This window comes from Alligator mississippiensis, chromosome 12 (genome assembly GCF_030867095.1).
Source record: "Alligator mississippiensis isolate rAllMis1 chromosome 12, rAllMis1, whole genome shotgun sequence".
Taxonomy (NCBI): Eukaryota; Metazoa; Chordata; order Crocodylia; family Alligatoridae; genus Alligator; species Alligator mississippiensis.
The window spans coordinates 20933462-20953453 of record NC_081835.1 but is presented as its reverse complement, the minus strand read 5'-3'; the positions used below and the strand labels follow the sequence as shown (position 1 = coordinate 20953453).

The 19992-nt window shown below is 44.3% G+C and overlaps 1 protein-coding gene across 1 annotated transcript in view; it reads right to left on the bottom strand.

The window, feature by feature from the left end:
- Window positions 1-19992, bottom strand: part of DENND6A (DENN domain containing 6A) — a 40041-nt gene extending 20049 nt beyond the window's left edge. The window contains exons 1-6 of the mRNA XM_014596543.3: window positions 19561-19992; window positions 17025-17063; window positions 16887-16929; window positions 4727-4839; window positions 3993-4073; window positions 2111-2216 (exon numbers count right to left, since the gene is read on the bottom strand). Of these exons, the coding sequence (XP_014452029.1) occupies window positions 2111-2216; window positions 3993-4073; window positions 4727-4839; window positions 16887-16929; window positions 17025-17063; window positions 19561-19740 (562 nt within the window). The 5' untranslated portion in view covers window positions 19741-19992. The remainder of the gene's footprint in view (window positions 1-2110; window positions 2217-3992; window positions 4074-4726; window positions 4840-16886; window positions 16930-17024; window positions 17064-19560) is intronic.

Genomic DNA, 19992 nt, shown 5'->3' with positions numbered 1-19992 from the left:
TAAAGATTCCCTGGGCACTGTTCAAACTTATCTAAGAGACAGTAAAAAGAATAAATGATTACCATATTTACTTGAATCTAAGACAACCCTGAAGTTAACATAGCACCCCCCCCAATTATTAGATTGTAGACACGGAAAATTATAAATGTTTTAATATTCCATGTCTAGAACCTAGTTGTTGGGAGAGATGAATTTAAGACAAGCCTCTATTGCTGCCACAGGAAAAGAAGTAGCAAGGAAAACAGTGGTTGGGGGGCAGGCAGCCTACCACATGCCCCTTGTCCCTCTCTACCCCACATGCCTGCCCCTTACCTTTGCAACTACTCTTGCTCCATCTCCACTGGGGGCACAGAGCATGCAGCCAAGCCAGGCAGTAGCAGCTCCAGTTTCAGCCTCCCAGTCAGGGTCAGGGCTGGAGCTGCAGCAGCTCCCCAACCACTCTGTGTCCCTTTCCCCACACCTTCTGCTCTGCATGTCCCTTTCCCTGTGCTCCCCTTGCACCACTTCCCTGCACTCCTCTTACTCTGTGCTCCACTTCTCTTGTGCCCTAGGCATCCCTTTCCCCACATTCCCCATGCTCCTCTTGCTCTGAGAGTCCCCCAGCAGCACACACACTTAACCCTGCACTCCTGTTTACACTGTGTGCCCCCTCCCCACACCTCCTCCATGCTCCTCCCACACTGCACACCCCTCCTGATGCAGGAGGAAGGGCGCACGGTGTTGGGGAAACAAGGGAAAGGGTCACACAGTGTGGAGGGAGCACAGATGAAAGGATGCGTAGAGCAAGGGGATGGGATGTCAGGGGGGTAGGTGTACAATGCACAGGGGAAAGACTATGCTCCCCTTGCTCTGTGTCCCTTTCTGTGTGCCTCTTCACTTAATGCATCCTTTCTCCCACACCACCCCCCTCCACCCTTTCCCCTGTGCTCCCCCCATACCACATGCCCCTTTTCCATGCTCTGCAGCACCCCCACTACCTGCCACATGAGCCATCCTGGGCTGCCCCTGGAGCCACAGCAACTGCTTAACTGGCCTGTTCTTGATTTCAAGACAAGATATTTTTCCCCCTTGTTGAATGTGGGGAGGAAAACCCTCATCTTATATTCAAGTAAATACTGTAGGTAAATTAGCTCTGTGCACAAAACTCATATTGGGTAATTAAAAAAAAGAAGATACAAACAAGAAGTATTAGTGAAACATCAATATTAAAGCAATTTATCTGTAAAGATTTTCATCTTGGATTTTCTAGCATTTATAGAATTATAAATATGAATACCCTCATTAAATACCACTATTATTATTATTACCATTAATAAGTCCAACAGTTGCCAGGTTTAAGCACAAAAGAAAATATTTGTTTTTCTGATCAAAGGTTGGAATACTTTCATTTGAACGGCTGTACAACATACAAATGCAAATCCCACCAAAAGTGGATTCGCAGATTGCTGTTTACTGAAGCACAAAGCAACAAGATGTGGTTCAGGGTGAGACACACCATATTAGGACCAGAATGGGAAATGTGTCTCACAACTGACATGGGGCTGAAGCACTTGTTATTGATAATTTCTTGCTTCTGGCAAAACAAAGGCAAACCTAAACTCTCACTTTCCCTGCCAGCTGTTCTGGAAATTCAGAAGTGCCACCCACTATCTCCTGTAAGGATAAACTGGCCATTAGGCCAACTCCCTTCTGCTTATATGCTTCCTTTCTTTTCAGTTCAACAGCAGCAAATTTATTTACAGACAGTGAATCCAAATTGTGGGGCAGAGAAAATTAAGGTGAAACAATGAACATTAAGGCCAGCAATCTGTGTTGCACTGATGATCCCTATACTTAGAAGACAAGGCTTTTGGCTCTTCAAAGGGAAACATCAAATTATCCTTGTAAAGAACCAGATTAGTAAATTTTTAAAATTGTCTAGAAGGTAAAAAAAACTTTTCAACTTAGCTTCTCAGAGCTTTAATATTTCTTCCAGATAGAAAAGTATGCAAGCTGCAATATATTTTGTTTTTAATAAGATTAAGAAATGTTATGTTTAGCTCACTTGTTCTCTGGAGTTTTGCAATTTTTATGAAATGCTTTTGCAGAATAGTGAACTATTATTACTAACCTGCTTCCAGGAAAGGTTCACTCTTTTTAAAATATTCTGGTGCTATTTGCTTAAGCACAGTGTGGAAGAGGTGAACATAAGGTAGCTTGCTGATGAGAACCAAGGACTGGAAGAGAGCATAGAACACCAATGCATAATTATATCATTTTAATTTAGTCTCTTTCTAAAATACTATACAATTTAACTAAAAGTCTTCAAGTGTGAACTTGTAATTACCTTTTTGTTGCAAAACAACTACAAACTGACCTACAAATAACAAGTTACCAACTTGTTTCATAATTTGTAGCCTTGCTCTAGAAACAGAAAATCATGCAGGCAGACTGGCTGCAAAAAATGACTTGCATCAAGACACAAGGTTTTCAAGGCAATTTCTTTTATTGGCACAACTGTAAAGTTGAGAAAAATGTTAGGCAAGCTTTTGGGTTCAAAATGACATATGGACAAAACATTCTGTGCCTGAAAGCTTGCCTAACATCGCTCAGCTGTACAATTACTCCAATAAAAGATAGGGTAGATTTGTAGCTTATAGACCAACTAAATCACTCTGTCTCTCTTCCCTCTGATTTAGTTAATCTATGAAGTGTAAATCTACCCTGCCTTCTGGCCTGACTTACTACCTCTGCCCCCCTAAAAAGATATAATAAAAAGAAACCTTGCTTTTCAAGTATTTCTTGGACCATCACAGCTACAACAATACTCCAACCCTACTTTTGTGTTAATTTTTTTTCAAGTTTTCCTCAAATAACAAAATGACTTAAATAATGGGAAAGCGTGCCAACTCAATCCACAATCTGAAAGAAATGAGTCCCTTTTTGACTTTGTATCATCACCATTAAAAGCAATTTGTATTCTGTAAGCCAAATTCTACCCACAATTACATCTCTCCAAACTTACGGCAAGAATCACATTTGATAAGTAAGGATATTTTCTCACAAAGCTTTGAACAGCATTTAAAGCTTGGTCCACAGAGAGGCTTAAAACTCTTCTATTCCTGTTCTCTTCAGAACAATATGCTCCAACATGATGCCAAGATTTCCCTTTTTAGCAAAGACAATGTTCTTCTGTTTTAAAACTGTACGCTACCTGTCTCCCAATTAGGTCTGGTATAGCTTCTTTCTTTCACGGGATGTGTAAACAAATACTAAAGCTGTTTAACAAACATGTGAACAAGTTCTACTATTGTTACTAGAAAAAGGAAATTAGGTCTGAAGAATGTGTGCACTTGGACAATACTCTCAAGGACCTGACTATATGGTGTCATTTAAACAACACTGTTAACACACTGTTTCATTTTATCATGTAGAAAGAATAACACCTTTTCTTAATGCTGTCAAATAACTAAATGAACTACCTGCTGTTTCTCAAAACTGTTTTTTCTAAGTGGGGGAAAGTACTCTGGTGCTTGCCCCTGTTTCTTTCCCCTCTGTAGTGCCTGCCCCTACACTTGCTCCATTCTGCAGCCTCTGTCTCCCACCCCTGCTCTCTACCACCCCCCCATCACAAACACACACAGCTTCTGTCCAACTGCCTACCACTGCTTCCTGTCAGGTGAGGTTCCAGCTTCAGTCCCTCCCAAGCACATGGAAACTCCAGCCCCTGCCCAGAACATGTGGAAGCTCTGGCCCCTGCCCTGCCATACAGCAGTGTTAGCAGCTCTGGCCCTGGGACACTTGCATGGCCAGGCAGGGACTGGAGTTTCCATGTGCCCCAGGAGGGAATGCAGCCAGAGCTTGAGCCCTGCTTTACAATACATGGTGGCAAATCATATTTATGTGCATGGAACTGTACAGAAACTATGAAGATGCAGTTCCCACACCAATGAGGTTTATTACAGTGTAATGGCCCCTGTAGATTTTTTTTTTTTTAAAAGACATTTAATTACCTTCTGGAAGTAGCCTCTTTTTAAGGTCTTGTCTCGAACTTGTCTGAAATACACGTAGCCATAGTAATATGCAGAGTCTTTCTGTTTAAAAAAGCAGTATGATAATTTGAAAGTAAAAATTATGTCCTATTTTTTAAAATGTTCTGTGTTGTTCTTATAAAATCCATTGTTGATAAGTGTGTAGTGCAAGTACACATACTAAAAAGATAATTTACTCCACATTTATAAAGATTCTATATATTTGAATAGGAAAGTTCTGATTCTAGCTTTGTAACATTTGAAGGATTTTTGTTCATTCAGCGAGCTTGAGGTTTCTACCGTCTCACAAACATTTCACCCCAAAATCTTCTACAAATGTACATAAATAGAATTAGTTGCCTGGAACACAGTCAAAGTTATATTATCCAGTTAGTGGTCAGATTGTTAACATCTGGGTAATGTTATTAATAAAGAAAAAAAAGTCTACAATCCCAAGATTGAAAGAGAAAGCTATGACACCATTATACACGCTGTAAGTGTAAAGTTCAAAGATGAATTAAAGAATTTTTAGTAAACATCTAGAAGAACATCTCTTTGAGAAGGTTTCCTAAATAACTTGTCTAAAATTTGGTGATACAATTGCATCACCAGAGTTTAGATCAGAGTTACCTTATCTATACTAAAATGTAAGCGTATTTCTGAATGTTTAAAACAAATACGACAGAACTCTGTTTTAGTTTTAGCATATTTCCAACCTTTAAGTAGATTGGTAAATCTCTGTCCAACTGGTCCAGATGACAATGCATTGAGAGCTTCCTGCCAGAAGACTGTCGGAATCTAAAACAAAACTGGGTGTCTCCCAGACAACCTATTGTAAAAAAAAGGAGAAAAAATGGCTTAACTTTATATTTCCATTTAAATTAGGGCCTATCTCCATGGGCCTGCTATATCAAAATGATTTTACTTTGTTTGCCTTAGTGTGTTTATCCAACTCTGCCTTTAAAAAATGGAGCCATTTGGTGCTTTCAGCTACAGTAAATAACCTTTTCTGCAACAAGAAAAATTCTACATCCCAGCATGCATGTTGACTTTGATTCACATGGACACATTCCTAACTACTCTCCTGATGGCAGTTCTCTCACTACTACTATACACTTAACTACAACATTTCACAAGATGAACATCTTGGACAGCCCCCTGTGTGAATGAGGTATCCAACGAACAGCACAGCACTTAATCAAAAGCTGCAATCCTTACGAATGCCCAGATGGGGTAGACAGAATCTGGACATTGAACAATAGTACCAGACAGCGGTTTGTAGACTTGGAAGCTGATATATGATGCCATATGAAAGAAAAAAGAGCTGCCTAAGTGGAATGACCCACTGTCGCTGTGTGGGGTCCCCAGAGATGGCCGTGATGCCCCTAGGGCTCTGTGACCATGCCAGCTTCGCCCTACAGGCGCCTTCTAGTCTCACATGCCATGTCTTGTTGGTTTAGATAATAGATAGGGAGGCTGCCCTCAAGTTGTTGTGCAGTCACAGTCCTGATGGACCCCACTAAACCCTATGGGTTCTTAGACCCCTGGCTGGGTCCCTGCAAGACACCCCAAGCCTAATGGGCTAGATGCACGGCTCCAAAACTGCACCATGCCTCGCAGATGGTATAACACTGGGCCTCTGGCGCTGTCACTGTGCCCTTTTTGGTGCTGGGGCTCCACACAGTAGTGTGCCCCCTATGAGGCCTCCTCCTCCCCAGTTGGCCTCATCCCAGTCCACCGGTATAAAAGACAACAGAGAAACAAGACCCTGGGCTATAACGTAATACAAACAATGTAAGTCACACTCCATCTCTTTAAAAAAAACAAACTTCTCCTCAAGCACTGAGTGCCTCCCAGCCCTGGGTACCTTATGGGCTTCTGGAGCCCCATTAACCATATGAGCAGCAGTTCAGGCTGCCAGTGTCTCTGGGTAGTTCTCCCCTGCAGGAGCTCCTTCCCCTGGCAGCTGCCAGAGAACTAACACTCCCAGTCCCACTGCTGGGGCTTATATATGCTCAAGGCCCTGCTTCCTTCTGGTCAGCTGACCAGGTGCAGATGCCAGCTAGTATCTCCCTTAACCTGTTGCCCTGGCCACCTGCAGCTGTGAGGCTCTGCCTGGCTCCTAGGGCCCTCTATCTAGGCCAGGGGCAGGCAAAATGCAGCCCATGGGCTGGATGCGGCCTGCCAGGCCATTCTGTCTGGCCCACAGGACCCCTAAAAATTTTAGAAAATTAATATTTATCTGCCCCAGGCTGCCTGCCACGCAGCCCTCGATGGCTTGCCAAAGCAGCCTTCTGCCCAAAGTAATTGCCCATCCCTGATCTAGGCTGCTTCCACTCTTAAAGGAGCAGGCACCTTAGTGCCCTGCAACACCCACCCACAGAATCATAGAAAATAAGAGCTGGAAGGGACCTCAGAAGTTCAGCAAGTCCAACCCCCTTGCTCTGGCCACAAATTAATGTTGAAATCAAATTATCCCAGCAAGGTGTCTGTCCAGGCTCCTCTTGAAGACTTACAAGGTTGCGGACTGCACCACCTCCTTGGGAAATTTATTCCAGATTCTGGTCACCCTCACCATAAAGAAGTTCTTCCTTACATTCAACTAGAAGCCATCCTCTAACAGTTTATTCCATGTAACTGCGTACCCCATTACTTCAAGATCCTCTTGTTGGAATAGTACCCACTACCCTTTCTGGTATCAGGCAGCAGCATGTTCATGTACATTACATGACCACTGAAGTAGCCACCCCCATCCCCATGATTCCACAGCAGCTGGACTTGACCACCAGTTAGCAGGGCTCCATGTCTAGTCTAATCTGGAGAAAAGTCACCAAGATGCAGATATTTACAGGACACTGCTAGAGCAGAGATGAAGAACAGGGGACACTTTCCAACTAGCTCCTAGTACAGAGTCAAAACAAAAGCTTTCCAACAAAAGTATTTGAAGACAAGGAAGCAGCACAGACTCTTCAGTAACATCCCCATTATCTGTCTATGGTGTAAGGTACAAAACACCATAGCACTCATAAACCAAGGGGTACAACTAGACTTTTCCTGGCAGCCAGGTGGTAGGTAACTTGACATGCATCCATTCCCATGTGAGATTCATATGCACTGAGTCAGAACAAATCTCATGTGGAGGAAATCCAAATACAAGAGAAAAATAAATCAGGAAAAACACTTCGGGTCACAGTTCTCTAAATGCCTTCAGCTTTTAGATGTGTAGGTTTCTTAAAAAGGCTTTCACTCAACAAGGACACTCCTCCAGAGATAGATCGCACTTTTGAAAGAACCACCCAGATACCACGTGAAGAACTGCTGCGCTACAGAAGAAAACCCCCCATAAATCACACACCGTTGGTTATGACATCACCCCTACCTTGAACCCATAAGGAAAATCCTCAAACAACTGCAACCCATACTAGAAGGAGACCATATTCTTAAAGAGATCATCCCAGAGCCATCCATCCTAGCCTTCAAGCAAGCACTGAACCTCACTAACCTCATCACCAGAAGCAAACTTTCTACCAGAAGCAAATACCAGAAAAAAGCAAACACACCAAATGGATCCAGACCATGCCATGACAAGAAATGCAAATTCTGCCAACACGTCTCCACCACCCCCACTATTGCTACACCCCACAACAGAGCCATCAGCATTCCTGGAACTTACAACTGTACCAGAAATGTAATATAATGTCATCTAATGCACCAAATGCCCTGATGGAAAATACACAAGAGACCAAACAATAACTGCACACCAGAATGAATGCACACCGGAAATCCAAAGACAAAAATACCCAATTACATGTGGGGGCACATTCTCACAAGAAAACCACTCTTTCCCCAAACTCTCTGCTCAAATCCTCAAAGGGAACTTACAAAACACTTTTCACAGATGAACCTATGAACTTCATTTCATCAACCTCCTGGATGCAAAAAAAAAAAGAGTAAATATAGACATTGGATTTATGACAACTATAACCTGCCTGAAATCTGACTCCCCAGGTACCTCTCTCCACTATTTACATGCTACATCCATCCCCTACCCACCCAGCCTGTCTCTCCTCAATTTACATCTTCCCTGACTGCCTGTCTTCCATGCATACCAGCCCAGCCTCTGGCTTCTTTACTATTCATTCCATCCAGAAAGAGCACACACCAACTGCAGAGGCTTCCTCAGCCTGATGAAGGGTTTTTAAACCCAAAAGCTTGCCAAGACATTTTTTTCCAACTATTTAAGTTGGTCTAATAAAAGATAACAGATCCACCCAAAGAAACTTGTTCAGCTTTTAGAAGAACTTCATCATGTTATGGTCAGACCTGATGAAAAATGTCTTGCATTTCACAGCTTACTTAACTATTCCAACTACATAGCTTGTCCAATAAAAACATAATCACCCTAAAAAAATCCTTGCCTCTTGCATAATTTTGGACCATCAAGGCTACAACACCACTCAAACTACCTTCAACTTTCAGCTAACTTGAAATTTATCATCAAATAATTTTGCCAATATCAGGCTTCAGACCAACTATCTATGCAATTAAAGAGCCATACATATCTTAAATTCCAGAGACACTTGGGTTCAGAAAAGTTATTGCAGAATGCTCTTCTGTAGACTACTTCACTCCATACAAAGGGGGCCACAAGGGACGCCTAGTCCAGTCCTCTGTACTTGAGCTTCCAGCTCTGTGGGCTGGATAAGCAGTGCAGGGCTGGTTTGTCAGCCCAATTCTGCTATGGAGCAACCCTGCCCACTGTCCCAATCCTGTGCAAGAGGCCATGTCATCCAGCCAGCAGGGCTCCCTGCAGTTCTGGTAATTTGGCAGTTGGGGAGTGGTGGCAGCATTAACTAACTGATGCCAAATTTCCAGACTTCTGTGAAGCTACACATAACAGATGACAGCCTCACAGGTCAGATGTGGCCCATGGGCGGGTGGGCGAATACACCATCTCAGACAGATACCAGCCCAGCCTCTTCTCGTAAAGAACCAATGAAGGAGATTCCACAATATTCCTAGGCAGCTTAGTTCACTGTCCTATTATCATTGTTACAGGGTACTTTTTGCCTGCAATTTTATCTGCCTTGCCTTGGTTTAAGGCAGACCACACTTCATCTGGCCTCCTACCCTGCTCTCTCTGTCAATGGAAAATTATCTTCCTCCCCCTTCAAATATTTGGAAGGCTACCATAAAGGAAACTGCTATCAAGTCTTTCCTTAATTTTCTTTTCTCCAACCCAAACATACCTACCTTCTTTCAGCCTTTCCTCATATGGCTTGCTTTCCAATACCTGCATGATCATCTTCTGATGCCTCTAGATCCTTCAGTTTCTCACCACCCTTCTTAAAATGCTGAATAACACTTTGTGCTAAGCTGCTGGTAACAGAACTGAAGACATGAGACAGAACTCTATTTTGACATGCACACTGCAAGATAGCGCTGCTCTGGTGGAAACCTGCTCCTGCACCAGCAAAAACAAGTCATCCTGGTAAGCAGCAGTCTGCATACCTTCCTGGTTCTGTCTGTTGCTTTTTGGAACTTAACCCTATGCATGGACTAACCTCAGGATAATACCTTCCAATTTAACAGTCTGCAGAGGTGCTCCTGCCCTCTTCTCCTTCCATTACTGATCTAAAGTCAATACTGGCCCTCGACCCAATTCAACATATTATGGGATCAGATACAAAGGGAAAGTAGTTTGGAAAACTCCCAGCCATTCCGAGCTGAACCCTCAAGTGGGAAAAGAAAATGCGTATGGCATGCAAGGGGGAAAGGAAGGTGAAGAAAGAAGTGCTCAAGAATTAATTTGCAAACTATATCAAAGGACATACCTGCAGAGGCCAAACTTTGTTGTGATTTCCTGAAGAAATTACACAGGCTCAAAAAGGATAATACAAACAATAGGATGGCCAACAGCTGTGCTAGAGCACCTACTGTGCTTTACATAACAGAGAAGTATCTCTCTCTATTGACAGAAGAGAGAGTTCTGTGAATGGCTAAAAAATAAAATCTTTCTTTATTTCTGTGAGCATGAAGTTGCAGGGGGGAGGGGATGAGACAGACCAGAGTTTAATTAAATTGAACAAATAAAACTGAAGTTCAAAATAATTTGGATAGCAGCTCCAGGAAACCTTGCCCTTGTGAAATGTTGTTGCTGGCGGTTCTGCCATCAATACTTGTAGTTTCAAGATTCTCCTAAGTAACATAGGCTGCCTTCTGTAAAAGATGGAGAAAACTACAAGAGACTATAAAGTTAAACTGAGGATCCACAAGATGACCTAGTGTCAAGTTCCCACAACGGAATCAGATCTCAAATTGGTGAATAGATCTGGAGGAGTCCTTTAAAGAATCTTTATGTTGCAGTATGAAAAGACAGGCCTACTCAACTGAAACGTAAGTGGCCAAAACATGTCCTAAATGAACCTGATCTGAGCCAACAGAGCTCAGTGTCCCTTAGACATAGCAAACATTACAAGATATTTGGAAGAAATTCTTGTCTGGACTGCATGGAATGGTTGCCAAACTGAAAATATTTGCATGACAGGCATTTCTTACAGAATCTTTTCTGCTTTTTGAATCAGTAGTATCAGGCCTCATGGGAACCAGTTCATAGATTTTCAGACATTAGGGCTGGAGGGACCTCGGAAGATTGAGTCCAGCCCCCTGCCCAAAGGGCAGGAAGTCAGCTGGGGTCATAGGATCCCAGCAAGATGAGCATCCAGTTTGCTCTTGAAGGTGTTCAACGAAGGCGCTTGAACCACCTCTGGTGGCAGGCTGTTCCAGACTTTGGGGGCTCGGATAGTAAAGAAATTCTTCCTTATGTCCAGCCTGAAACGGTCTTGTAGTAGTTTATGACCATTTGACCTAGTCGTCATCCCTAGGGGCACTCTGGTGAACAAACGTTCCCCCAGATACTGGTGGTCACCTCTGATAAACTTATAGGTGGCCATCAGATCGCCCCTGAGCCTGCGCTTTTCCAGGCTGAAAAGCCCCAGGGCTCTCAGCCTGTCATCGTAGGGTCTGCTTCCCTGACCTCTGATCATGCGCGTGGCTCTTCTCTGGACTCTCTCAAGCTTCTCCACATCCTTTTAGAATTGTGGAGCCCAAAACTGGACGCAGTACTCCAGCTGCGGCCTCACTAAGGCCGAGTACAAGGGGAGAATGACGTCCCGGGATTTGCTTGAGAAGCATCTATGGATGCAAGCCAGCGTTTTGGTCGCTTTACTAGCCGCAGCATCGCATTGCAGGCTCATGTTCATCTTGTGGTCAGTGATGACCCCCAAGTCTCTTTCTTGCATAGTGCTAGCCAACATAACACTGCCGAGCCTATAAGGATGCTGCGGGTTTTTCTTCCCAAGGTGGAGAACCTTGCATTTATCAGCGTTGAACACCATCAGATTCTCATCCGCCCCCTTGCTGAGCCTGTCCAGGTCAGCCTGGATCACCCGCCTGTCTTCTGGTGTGGATGCTTTGCCCCAAAGTTTGGTGTCATTGGCAAACTTGGCCAGTCCGCTTCTGACTCCAGTGTCCACATCATTAATGAAGATGTTGAACAGTATGGGTCCAAGGACAGAGCCTTGGGGGACCCCACTGGTCACAGGACACCATGATGAGTGACTTCCATCAATTACTACCCCCTGGGTCCAACCACGGAGCCAATTTTCCAGCCAGTGGATCGTGAAGGACCCAAGGTGACAATTGGCCAGTTTCTCCAAGAGGTGATCATGGGAAACAAGATTGAAGGCTTTTTTGAAGTCAAGATGTATGACATCAATCTCATCTCCCTTGTCCAGGTGATAGGTCACCTGGTCGTAGAAGGAAATGAGATTGGTCAAGCAAGACCTACCCGCAACAAACCTGTGCTGCCTATCCCTTAAGATGTTGGCGTCGGCCAGTCCATTAAGGATGGCCTCTTTAATAAACTTTTCTAAGATCTTCCCCAGGATAGAAGTCAGGCTGATGGGCCTATAGTTAGCCAGATCCACTTTCCTCCCTTTCTTGAAGATAGGCACCACATTGGCCTTCTTCCAGTCTTTGGGCACTACACCAGAGCGCCAAGAATTTTCAAAGATCCGTGCTAGAGGCTGGGCTATGATGCTCGCCAGCTCCCTGAGTACCTCAGGGTGAAGATTGTCAGGGCCGGCTGACTTGAAGGTATCCAGCTTCTCAAGATGTTCCTTCACGAAGTCAGCATTAATGGAGGGCAGGGGATCACCCTCACCCGGACTTCCCTGTCCCGTAGCTGGCATGGGCGTCCCATGGGACTGATGAAAGACCGACGCAAAGTACCTATTTAATAGATTGGCTTTTTCCTGGGCATCAGTTGTCAGTTGCCCCATCTGGTTCAGCAGGGGTCCAATGTTGCCCCTGCTTTTACACTGGCTCCCCACATATCTGAAAAAGGACTTTTTATTGTCCTTGATGCTCAAAGATAGTTGGAGTTCAGTTGCAGCCTTGGCTTTCCTGGTCAGCTCCCTACAGGACCGGACCAGTGCAGAATAATCCTCCTTGGAGGTGACTCCCATCCTCCATCCTTTGTAGGCCTTCCTTTTTAGCCTCAGGAGGTCTGCTAGGTCCCTGGAGAGCCAGGGGGGCTGCTGTGCCCTCTTGCTGCCTTTCCTCCGAGATGGAATAGACTTAGCTTGCGCATTGAGGATCGCTCCCTTGAGGAGCAACCACTCTTCTTGAACCCCCCCTGTCCCTGTGGTCATGGTCCCTTAGGGCCTCACTGACAAGCCTCCTGAGCTTGTCAAAGTCGGCTTTCCTGAAGTCAAGGACTTCCGTGTTGCTGACTGACTTGCCAGCTTTTCAGCGGATGGTGAAGGTGATCAGCTCGTGGTCGCTGTCACCCAGCTTCCCATTGATCACTAGGTTGCTGACTAGGTCATCCCCAGTAGCCAGTACCAGGTCGAGCAGCGCTTTGCCTCTCATTGGCCCATAGACTTCTTGAGTCAGGTAGAGGTCACCCATGCACGAGAGGAAGCTTTGTGACTGCTCAGATTTTGCTGAGTGATCCTCCCATGAGATGTCCGGGTAATTGAAGTCACACATGACAACCATGGTCCTGGAGCATGCTGCCTCAGCCAGTTCTCTCAAAGGAATTCAGCCATTGACAAGCTATGCCATGAGAGAGCATGGGGATTCAAGGAACTGGCCTGTGACATATATTGTGACATAAATGAAAGTGCCCATGCTGATCATATGGGTGGATCTCACAGAACAACATATCAGTGCTGTCTCAGCCATGTTGCTGCTACCAGTACCATTGTGGTTCATTTGGTCTTACTTTGGAAATTACAACAAATGGACAAAAATCTATGCAAGTTGCCTTGACCACAGAAAAGGAATTTGTCTAGCATAGAACTTGGACTTTGGCTTGTTCTCAAGCAAAGCCTCTAACATTCATCACTTGGAGGGGTGGAACAGGAGTTCACCATGAGTGTTCCCCATCTGTGAAATATGCCGAGTTAATCTTTCAGCGTCCACTTGTGGTCAAAATGTAGCTGTAGGAAAGTATTTTTTGTGTCCTGAAGTTCTGAAATGACTGCTGGCCATCACCATTCTGTATTACTATCTTGTTCAGTCAGTGCTCGCTGACTGAGCCCAGAGGCAGCATTTCAAATGAAGCTGTTCCAGATACATGTCCCACAGAAATAACTGCTCAGTTTCACACTGCATTCCTGCTCTATCTAGTCATATTGCTGCAGCATCCAAAATCTCTATATCAAGTTCTTTTGGTTGGGCATATGCTAATCCACATGCGTCATTCTGTTTGAATTAACGCCTATCAAAACCATGACAATTAGGTCTGGGTCCTCCACGCTTCATGACAAATGGCACTGGCAAAACACAGATGAATTATGGGACGCCACAAAAAGTAACACATTTTTAGTTTGACACTTAATTCCCAAAGTATCTGTAGGCTCCAGTAGGCATCCAACAATGGATCATGAGAAAAATCCCATACAAAGAAAGAAACAGCAAAATATTGCACATCAAACAGCTGCCCGCTACCACACCCCAAAAGTCACAGGATTTCAAACAAATAGACCCATGTGGGCCCAATAATTAAGAAGTAAGTATCTTAAGCTGTAACAGCAAAGAAGCATGGATGTACTTCAATTTGATAGTTAATTCACTGCAGTATGAACAAAGTAACTAATCCAATATGACCCCCATACAGACAATATGTGAAACTAAGTGATCTTTGAACATTGCCACCATTACTCAACTGAGTAGGCCAATGGAGCGCTGGTCAAAACTGAAAGGCTGTTTACTAGTATTTTCACTGCTTGGTATGACAGAAAAGGCTGGTGATGTTTTTTTTCCTGCAGCCACCTACACAGCATGCAACACAAAATAATTACTTTAAAAAGTTATACAGCAACTTCAGCTAAAACCCCACTCTCCTTTTTCCATTTGTTTAAAACTAAAGAAAAAAGCTGCAGTGTCACCAATCTCTCACACTGTCAGCTGTCCCATTACCTTAAACAGTGTATTTCCAGTTTTAGAAGTTATTTTTATTATGGTGGCTCAAAAAAACCCCAAAAAACAATTGGCAAACATATTCCCTCCTGCTGATTGGCACAGACATGAACAAAACAGAAGTGTTATAAAAAAAACAAGATGACAGACAATGCAGAGAATACAGGCAGTTCTATAGCAAATTTCTCCCCATCATCTGCTCATTTTTTTTAATTGAAAAGCATACTGTAGCAGGCTGTTCTACACAACTGACCAAGGAAAATGGCAGTCATATCTTACTTAAAACCCACCCAGAAACCTATTATCAATACAAATGTCTAATTTTGTTTTAATACACAAAAAATAATCAAACACCACAGCCTTTTAGCAAGTTTCAAAACCATTTTTCAATACATTAGATACCCTCTATGGCCTTCTGAGGAACTGAAGACCTGCTGGCTATGGCTGCTGAGTTAGTTATAAGCTAATAATTTCCTCATAAGTTTGCTCTTGGGTCATAAACAGTTTTCCTACTAATATTAAGACACAGAATAAAGAAAAAATATTTGGGTAGAACAACTTTCCTTTATTAAGATACATTTTTTTCTGGTTAACTTCTGGAATAAAGTTTTTATCCAAGGGAGGCCTCTACATAATTTCTATGTTCATAAGAGTAATCAGATATAGTTAGCGATGCTATCAACCCTGCCCACAAAGGTTTCTGTTTACTTGTATACATTATACACTATTAACTTAACATGATTTTTCCAAGAGTAATTTTGCACTATTCTTAGTTATGAGGTTGTATGTTAAATACTTAAGTATTCTAAATAAATACCTTCCTATGCAATATTTAAATAAATCTGTAACTACTACATACAGTAAGGTGTATACTTACAGTTCAGCATATATGCTTTTTACATGCAAGAGCCAAAAAGGAACCACTCCCTTACTTTCACAGAAGATGGTGAAAATATATTATCTCACTTTTACCATATTAAGACATAAAATAAAGTAAGCAGATCGTAAAAGCTGTAAGATAGCCAGAAACTCATGGCAGAACTCTTACACAACAAACATGTTTCTTCTGCCTTAGTACAAAACTGCCATAATGTAAAGCTTCCAAAAAAATAATAATGGGATCAGAACGTCTAGAGAAAAATTGTCATCTACAAAGAGTTTGAACTTCTGTAAGATGTGCAATGGGGGTCTGTAGTTTAGTCATCCCCTTCTACAGATGCTCCAGATTGCTAATCACATGTCTCTACTCCACTTTGGCAAAAGAGTAAAGAAATAGTAAATGCAAGAAGAGTTCAGCAACCAGGATCAAACACAGTTGCAGATGTAAAGGACGGAGAGAGAGAGAGAGAGAAATAAAATAGTACAGCATTCTAATTGTGGTCATATTTGTTTTTAAAAAAAATCTAATTAATTAAAGTCTTGTTCATTTTTTAATGCTTTTAGTTCAGTACTCCCTCCTCATATTAGTTTAATTAAGTCACTCAACCTCTGTGCTTCAATTTCCATAAAGAACATGGAAATAATATAATGGTTGTAATAGTTCCACATATTACAGATATTAGGAAGCTTAAGATACACTAGTGTTCTCAACCTTTTTAGACTCAAGGCACTGTCCCCTGGACAGACTCAAGGCACCCCCCAGAAAATGTCTTAGTTTTCGCTATTTTTCTGCCTATAGAAAAAAAAAATAATAGAAGTTTTTCTGCTGTAGAGAACTCAGAAAGACCACAACTATGGATTTATATTTGAAATCTCTGGGTCTTGTGAATCTGGCTTTTAAACCTAATAGTGCTAAACTAACATTGTGTAAAACCCTAAGGCACCCTTGAAACGATCAAGGTACCCTGGTTCAGTATCACAAGGTTAAGAGTTGTATTTCTATCAAAAAATGCCAATACAAGCTATTATGATACAACTGTTACACAGTATCTGCATGATACTGTAACTGCTCCATCCCTTACCCATCTTGGATCAAAGTTAGCACAATTTGGCTAACTAGTGACATAACAGGATAATAGAGGTAATAGTTAAATTGTAAAAGATGCTGCAAGCTAAAGTGTGTTTGTCCATACCTTTAATCACTGCAAAATGCTTGAGGACCTACAGATGGCAAGAACTACTAAAATGCTGAAGTACCACCAATACATATTAATTCTCACTTTATGAAAAATAAAACGAAGGTTCCTGCATTCTACTACTATATAAATAACTAATATTTTAGGTTTCATCTTACTCACAGCTTAACACTTTTTTGGATCATTACAACATTCCTGCAAAATACTTTAGCCAAAATTAATTGTGTAATTAAAATTAACACCGTTCTACCAAAGTTCGGTCTAGGACTACATACATTCACATTATAGATTACAGAAAAAAAAAAGCAATTACCTGCATTCGAATCAGGAAAAGATAAATAACAAATATTGGTTTTCTGGGGAGGGAAAAAAAAACAACAGGTAAAAAAGGTTTGTTTGTTTGGTTTTTTTTTAAAACAAAAAAGGCATAAGGGAAACAGTTTCTACTCACTTCTTTATCCGTAAGTTTTGAGTTTTGTGGATATGTCACCTATAAACAAAAACAAAAATTATCTCTACTTGAAAACAGGATGAACAATTTAAAAACACCAAGTGATTAACTACTCAACTACCTTTTGTGATGCAGCATTCACTGATTTACTTGTGTTTATTGTTCCCAATACAAGACAGCGACTATCTCTTAGAAGGCTACTCTTTCCCAACTGCTTGGATAGAACTTGAAGGCTCAGATCCTGGACTATGAACAAAATCAATCAGTGCTCTTCCCTATTCAAATAACTTTAATTGTCATAACTAGTCTTGAGGGTAGTGTAGCTGTGCTGGCCCAAGAAATACAAGGCAAGAATTTTTGTGAATATCTTTTACTAATCAAACTACATGGTAGGGATGAATTTAGATGAGCTTTTGAAAGTGATGCATTCTCCTCAGGTCTGAGGTAAAAACAAGTTCAGTGAAAAACGAAAACAATTTGCAGGGCTGTAAAACTGGAAAGAGAAATTCCAAAGGGTAGCAGAGGCCTAAATCACAGAAAAAGGATATTAGTGAAAGATCAAGACTTTTCAAAAAGGAAGGTCATTATTACCTGTAACTTGAAGAAACATTATCTAGAGTCAGGTAGACTGTAGTATGCAATTAAGTCAATATCAATGTTCAATCCTTGGTTGTTAGTGTACGGCCACATTGGAGCCAGCTAATAATGTGGCCAATAAATGCCCATGTATGCACACAGCTGCAACACAGCACACAGGCAGTAAGGAGCACAGTCCAACAGCTTGGAGAGCTGCATGCAGCTGGTAAGTCTGTCCTGGTAGAAAGGGAAGGGGGACAGAAAGGGCATGGCGGGGTGCAGATCAACGCCCCCTGTGGTAAAGAATGGAGTGGGGCAAGCACTGCCTAGCTGGGGCAGGGCAGGGCACAAGACAGAGCCACAGTTCATCTGGGGGGCGGCTCCCACTGCTGCATATACCCAGGGAGGGCACCGGGGGCAGGGGTGAAAGTGTGGTGTGCCCCTGGATGTGCATAGTGGGTACTGCAGCAGCAAGCTGTATCGGGTTTTTCCAGCAGGAGGCTGGGCCAGGCTGTGCTCAGGGTGGGCAGCAGAGGCACCGGGAGGAGGGCTATGGGGGCAGAGGGGCTGCAGCCTCCTCAAATTTTGCTATAGCCCCACTGTAACCCCACCTCCCAGCGCCACTGCCACCTGCCCCAAACACAGCTCTGACCCAACTCCCTCCCCACTAAGTGCCAGGAAGATCCCAGCACAGCCCTGGCCCCAGGCTGCAGCTCCCGCCCCCACATGCAGATCCAGGGGAGCACCCCACCTCCAGTGCCCTCTCAGGGTGCAAGCAGTGGTGGGAGCTGCCCCCCGCCCAGACAAGCCATGGCTCCGTCCTGTGCCCTGCCCTGGCTGGGCAGTGCCCGTCCCATCCCCTACCCCACTCCCTTCCTCACCACACGGGGGCACTGATCTGCCCCTCCCCTTCCACCATAACAGACTTACCAGCTGGACATAGCTGTATCAGTATGTTTGTAGCCACCAAGGAGGAGTATCTGTATCAGCTGACATGCCTTCTTAAAAACTGGCTATCAGTATCAGCCCCCCAAAATTCTATCAGTGTACCCCTAAAATTCTGTATTCTAATCTTGCAAAAAAGAGCCACAGAAATGTAGACCTCACTGCTGAAAAATACAAGACTTAAAACTGCACAGCAGGGTTGTCAAAGGGTGGTGTGCGAAGGTCCTTGCTGCCTCCCCGCCACACAGCCCTGCATGCACGTACCTGCTGTATACAGTGCACGTGGGGGAACACTGGCCCAAGTGGGTGCCAAGTGACCTAGGACCCAGCACTGTGTAAGGGGCTGGTCCTGTGCAGCATGTGGATCAGTGGGCAGCACCCAGGGCCAAATTATGAAGCTCCATGGGCTGGACTCAGCCTGTGGGCAACATGTTTGACACCGCTGCTTTAAACCTACACCGGATATCTATGTAATAGAAACTCTGATGTACTAAGTCACCAGCACCACTTCCCCTACAAGTACTTGCCTTGATTTTTCTCAATCACTATTGCCTTCTACTGAGCACAAAAGCATTTTTACATCTTAAGCCAGCTGTTCCCAACCTTTTTGGCTGCACCCTGCTGCTGGGAGACAAGTGCGGCAGTGGCTGGGAGGAACTCCCGGCACCGCTTGTCTTTTGTGTGCAGCGCCGCCGGCATTGCCCAAGCGACCCTCTTTGGGTTGCAACCCGAGGTCGGAAACCGCTGTCTTAAACCAAAACTGAAGAAGCATCACGGCATGCTTGACTATCCTGCCTTAATGCCTTCTTAACCAGCTCAGCTCCTACATGAAGAGCGACAGGTCGGTCAGGCATCTCACCGGGCTGATGGATGGGAAGAAACGAAATAATCCCACCGGCTAATCGGAAGTGCCGGAGCAGCTGCACACCTCCCTCGTTGCAACTCTATGTTCAGATGCCCGCCTGGGTGACAGCTTACGGACCGGGCACAGGCAGGGCCCCCACCCCCCGCTCACCTCCACGGCCTGGCCCAGCTCCAGGTCGAAGCCCACCACGCACACGCAGTGCAGCCAGGCCGAGAAGCGGTCCCCGGGCAGCAGCGCCAGGCCCCAGCCCGGCCCGGCCGCCTCCTGCTCCTCTTCCTGTCCCGCCGCGGCCCCGGCCCGGGCCTGCTCCTCCTGCTCCGCCGCCGCCATTGCGCCGCTGCCGCCGGCCGAGCCGGACACGGGGTCACGTGACGCGCCGCTCGCGCCCTCCAAGCCCCCGGCCCGGGCAGTGGGAGAGTCCAAACCCAGCCTCGGGGGGGGGATGGGGGGGAAGGAAGGAGAGGAAGCCGGGAGAGTCCAAACCAAGTAGGGGGCCGGGAGAGTCCAACGCGGCTTGAATAGCGGGGGGACAGGCAGCCCACAGCCGCGCGGGGAGATGGAGCGGTCCAACCTCTCCCCCAG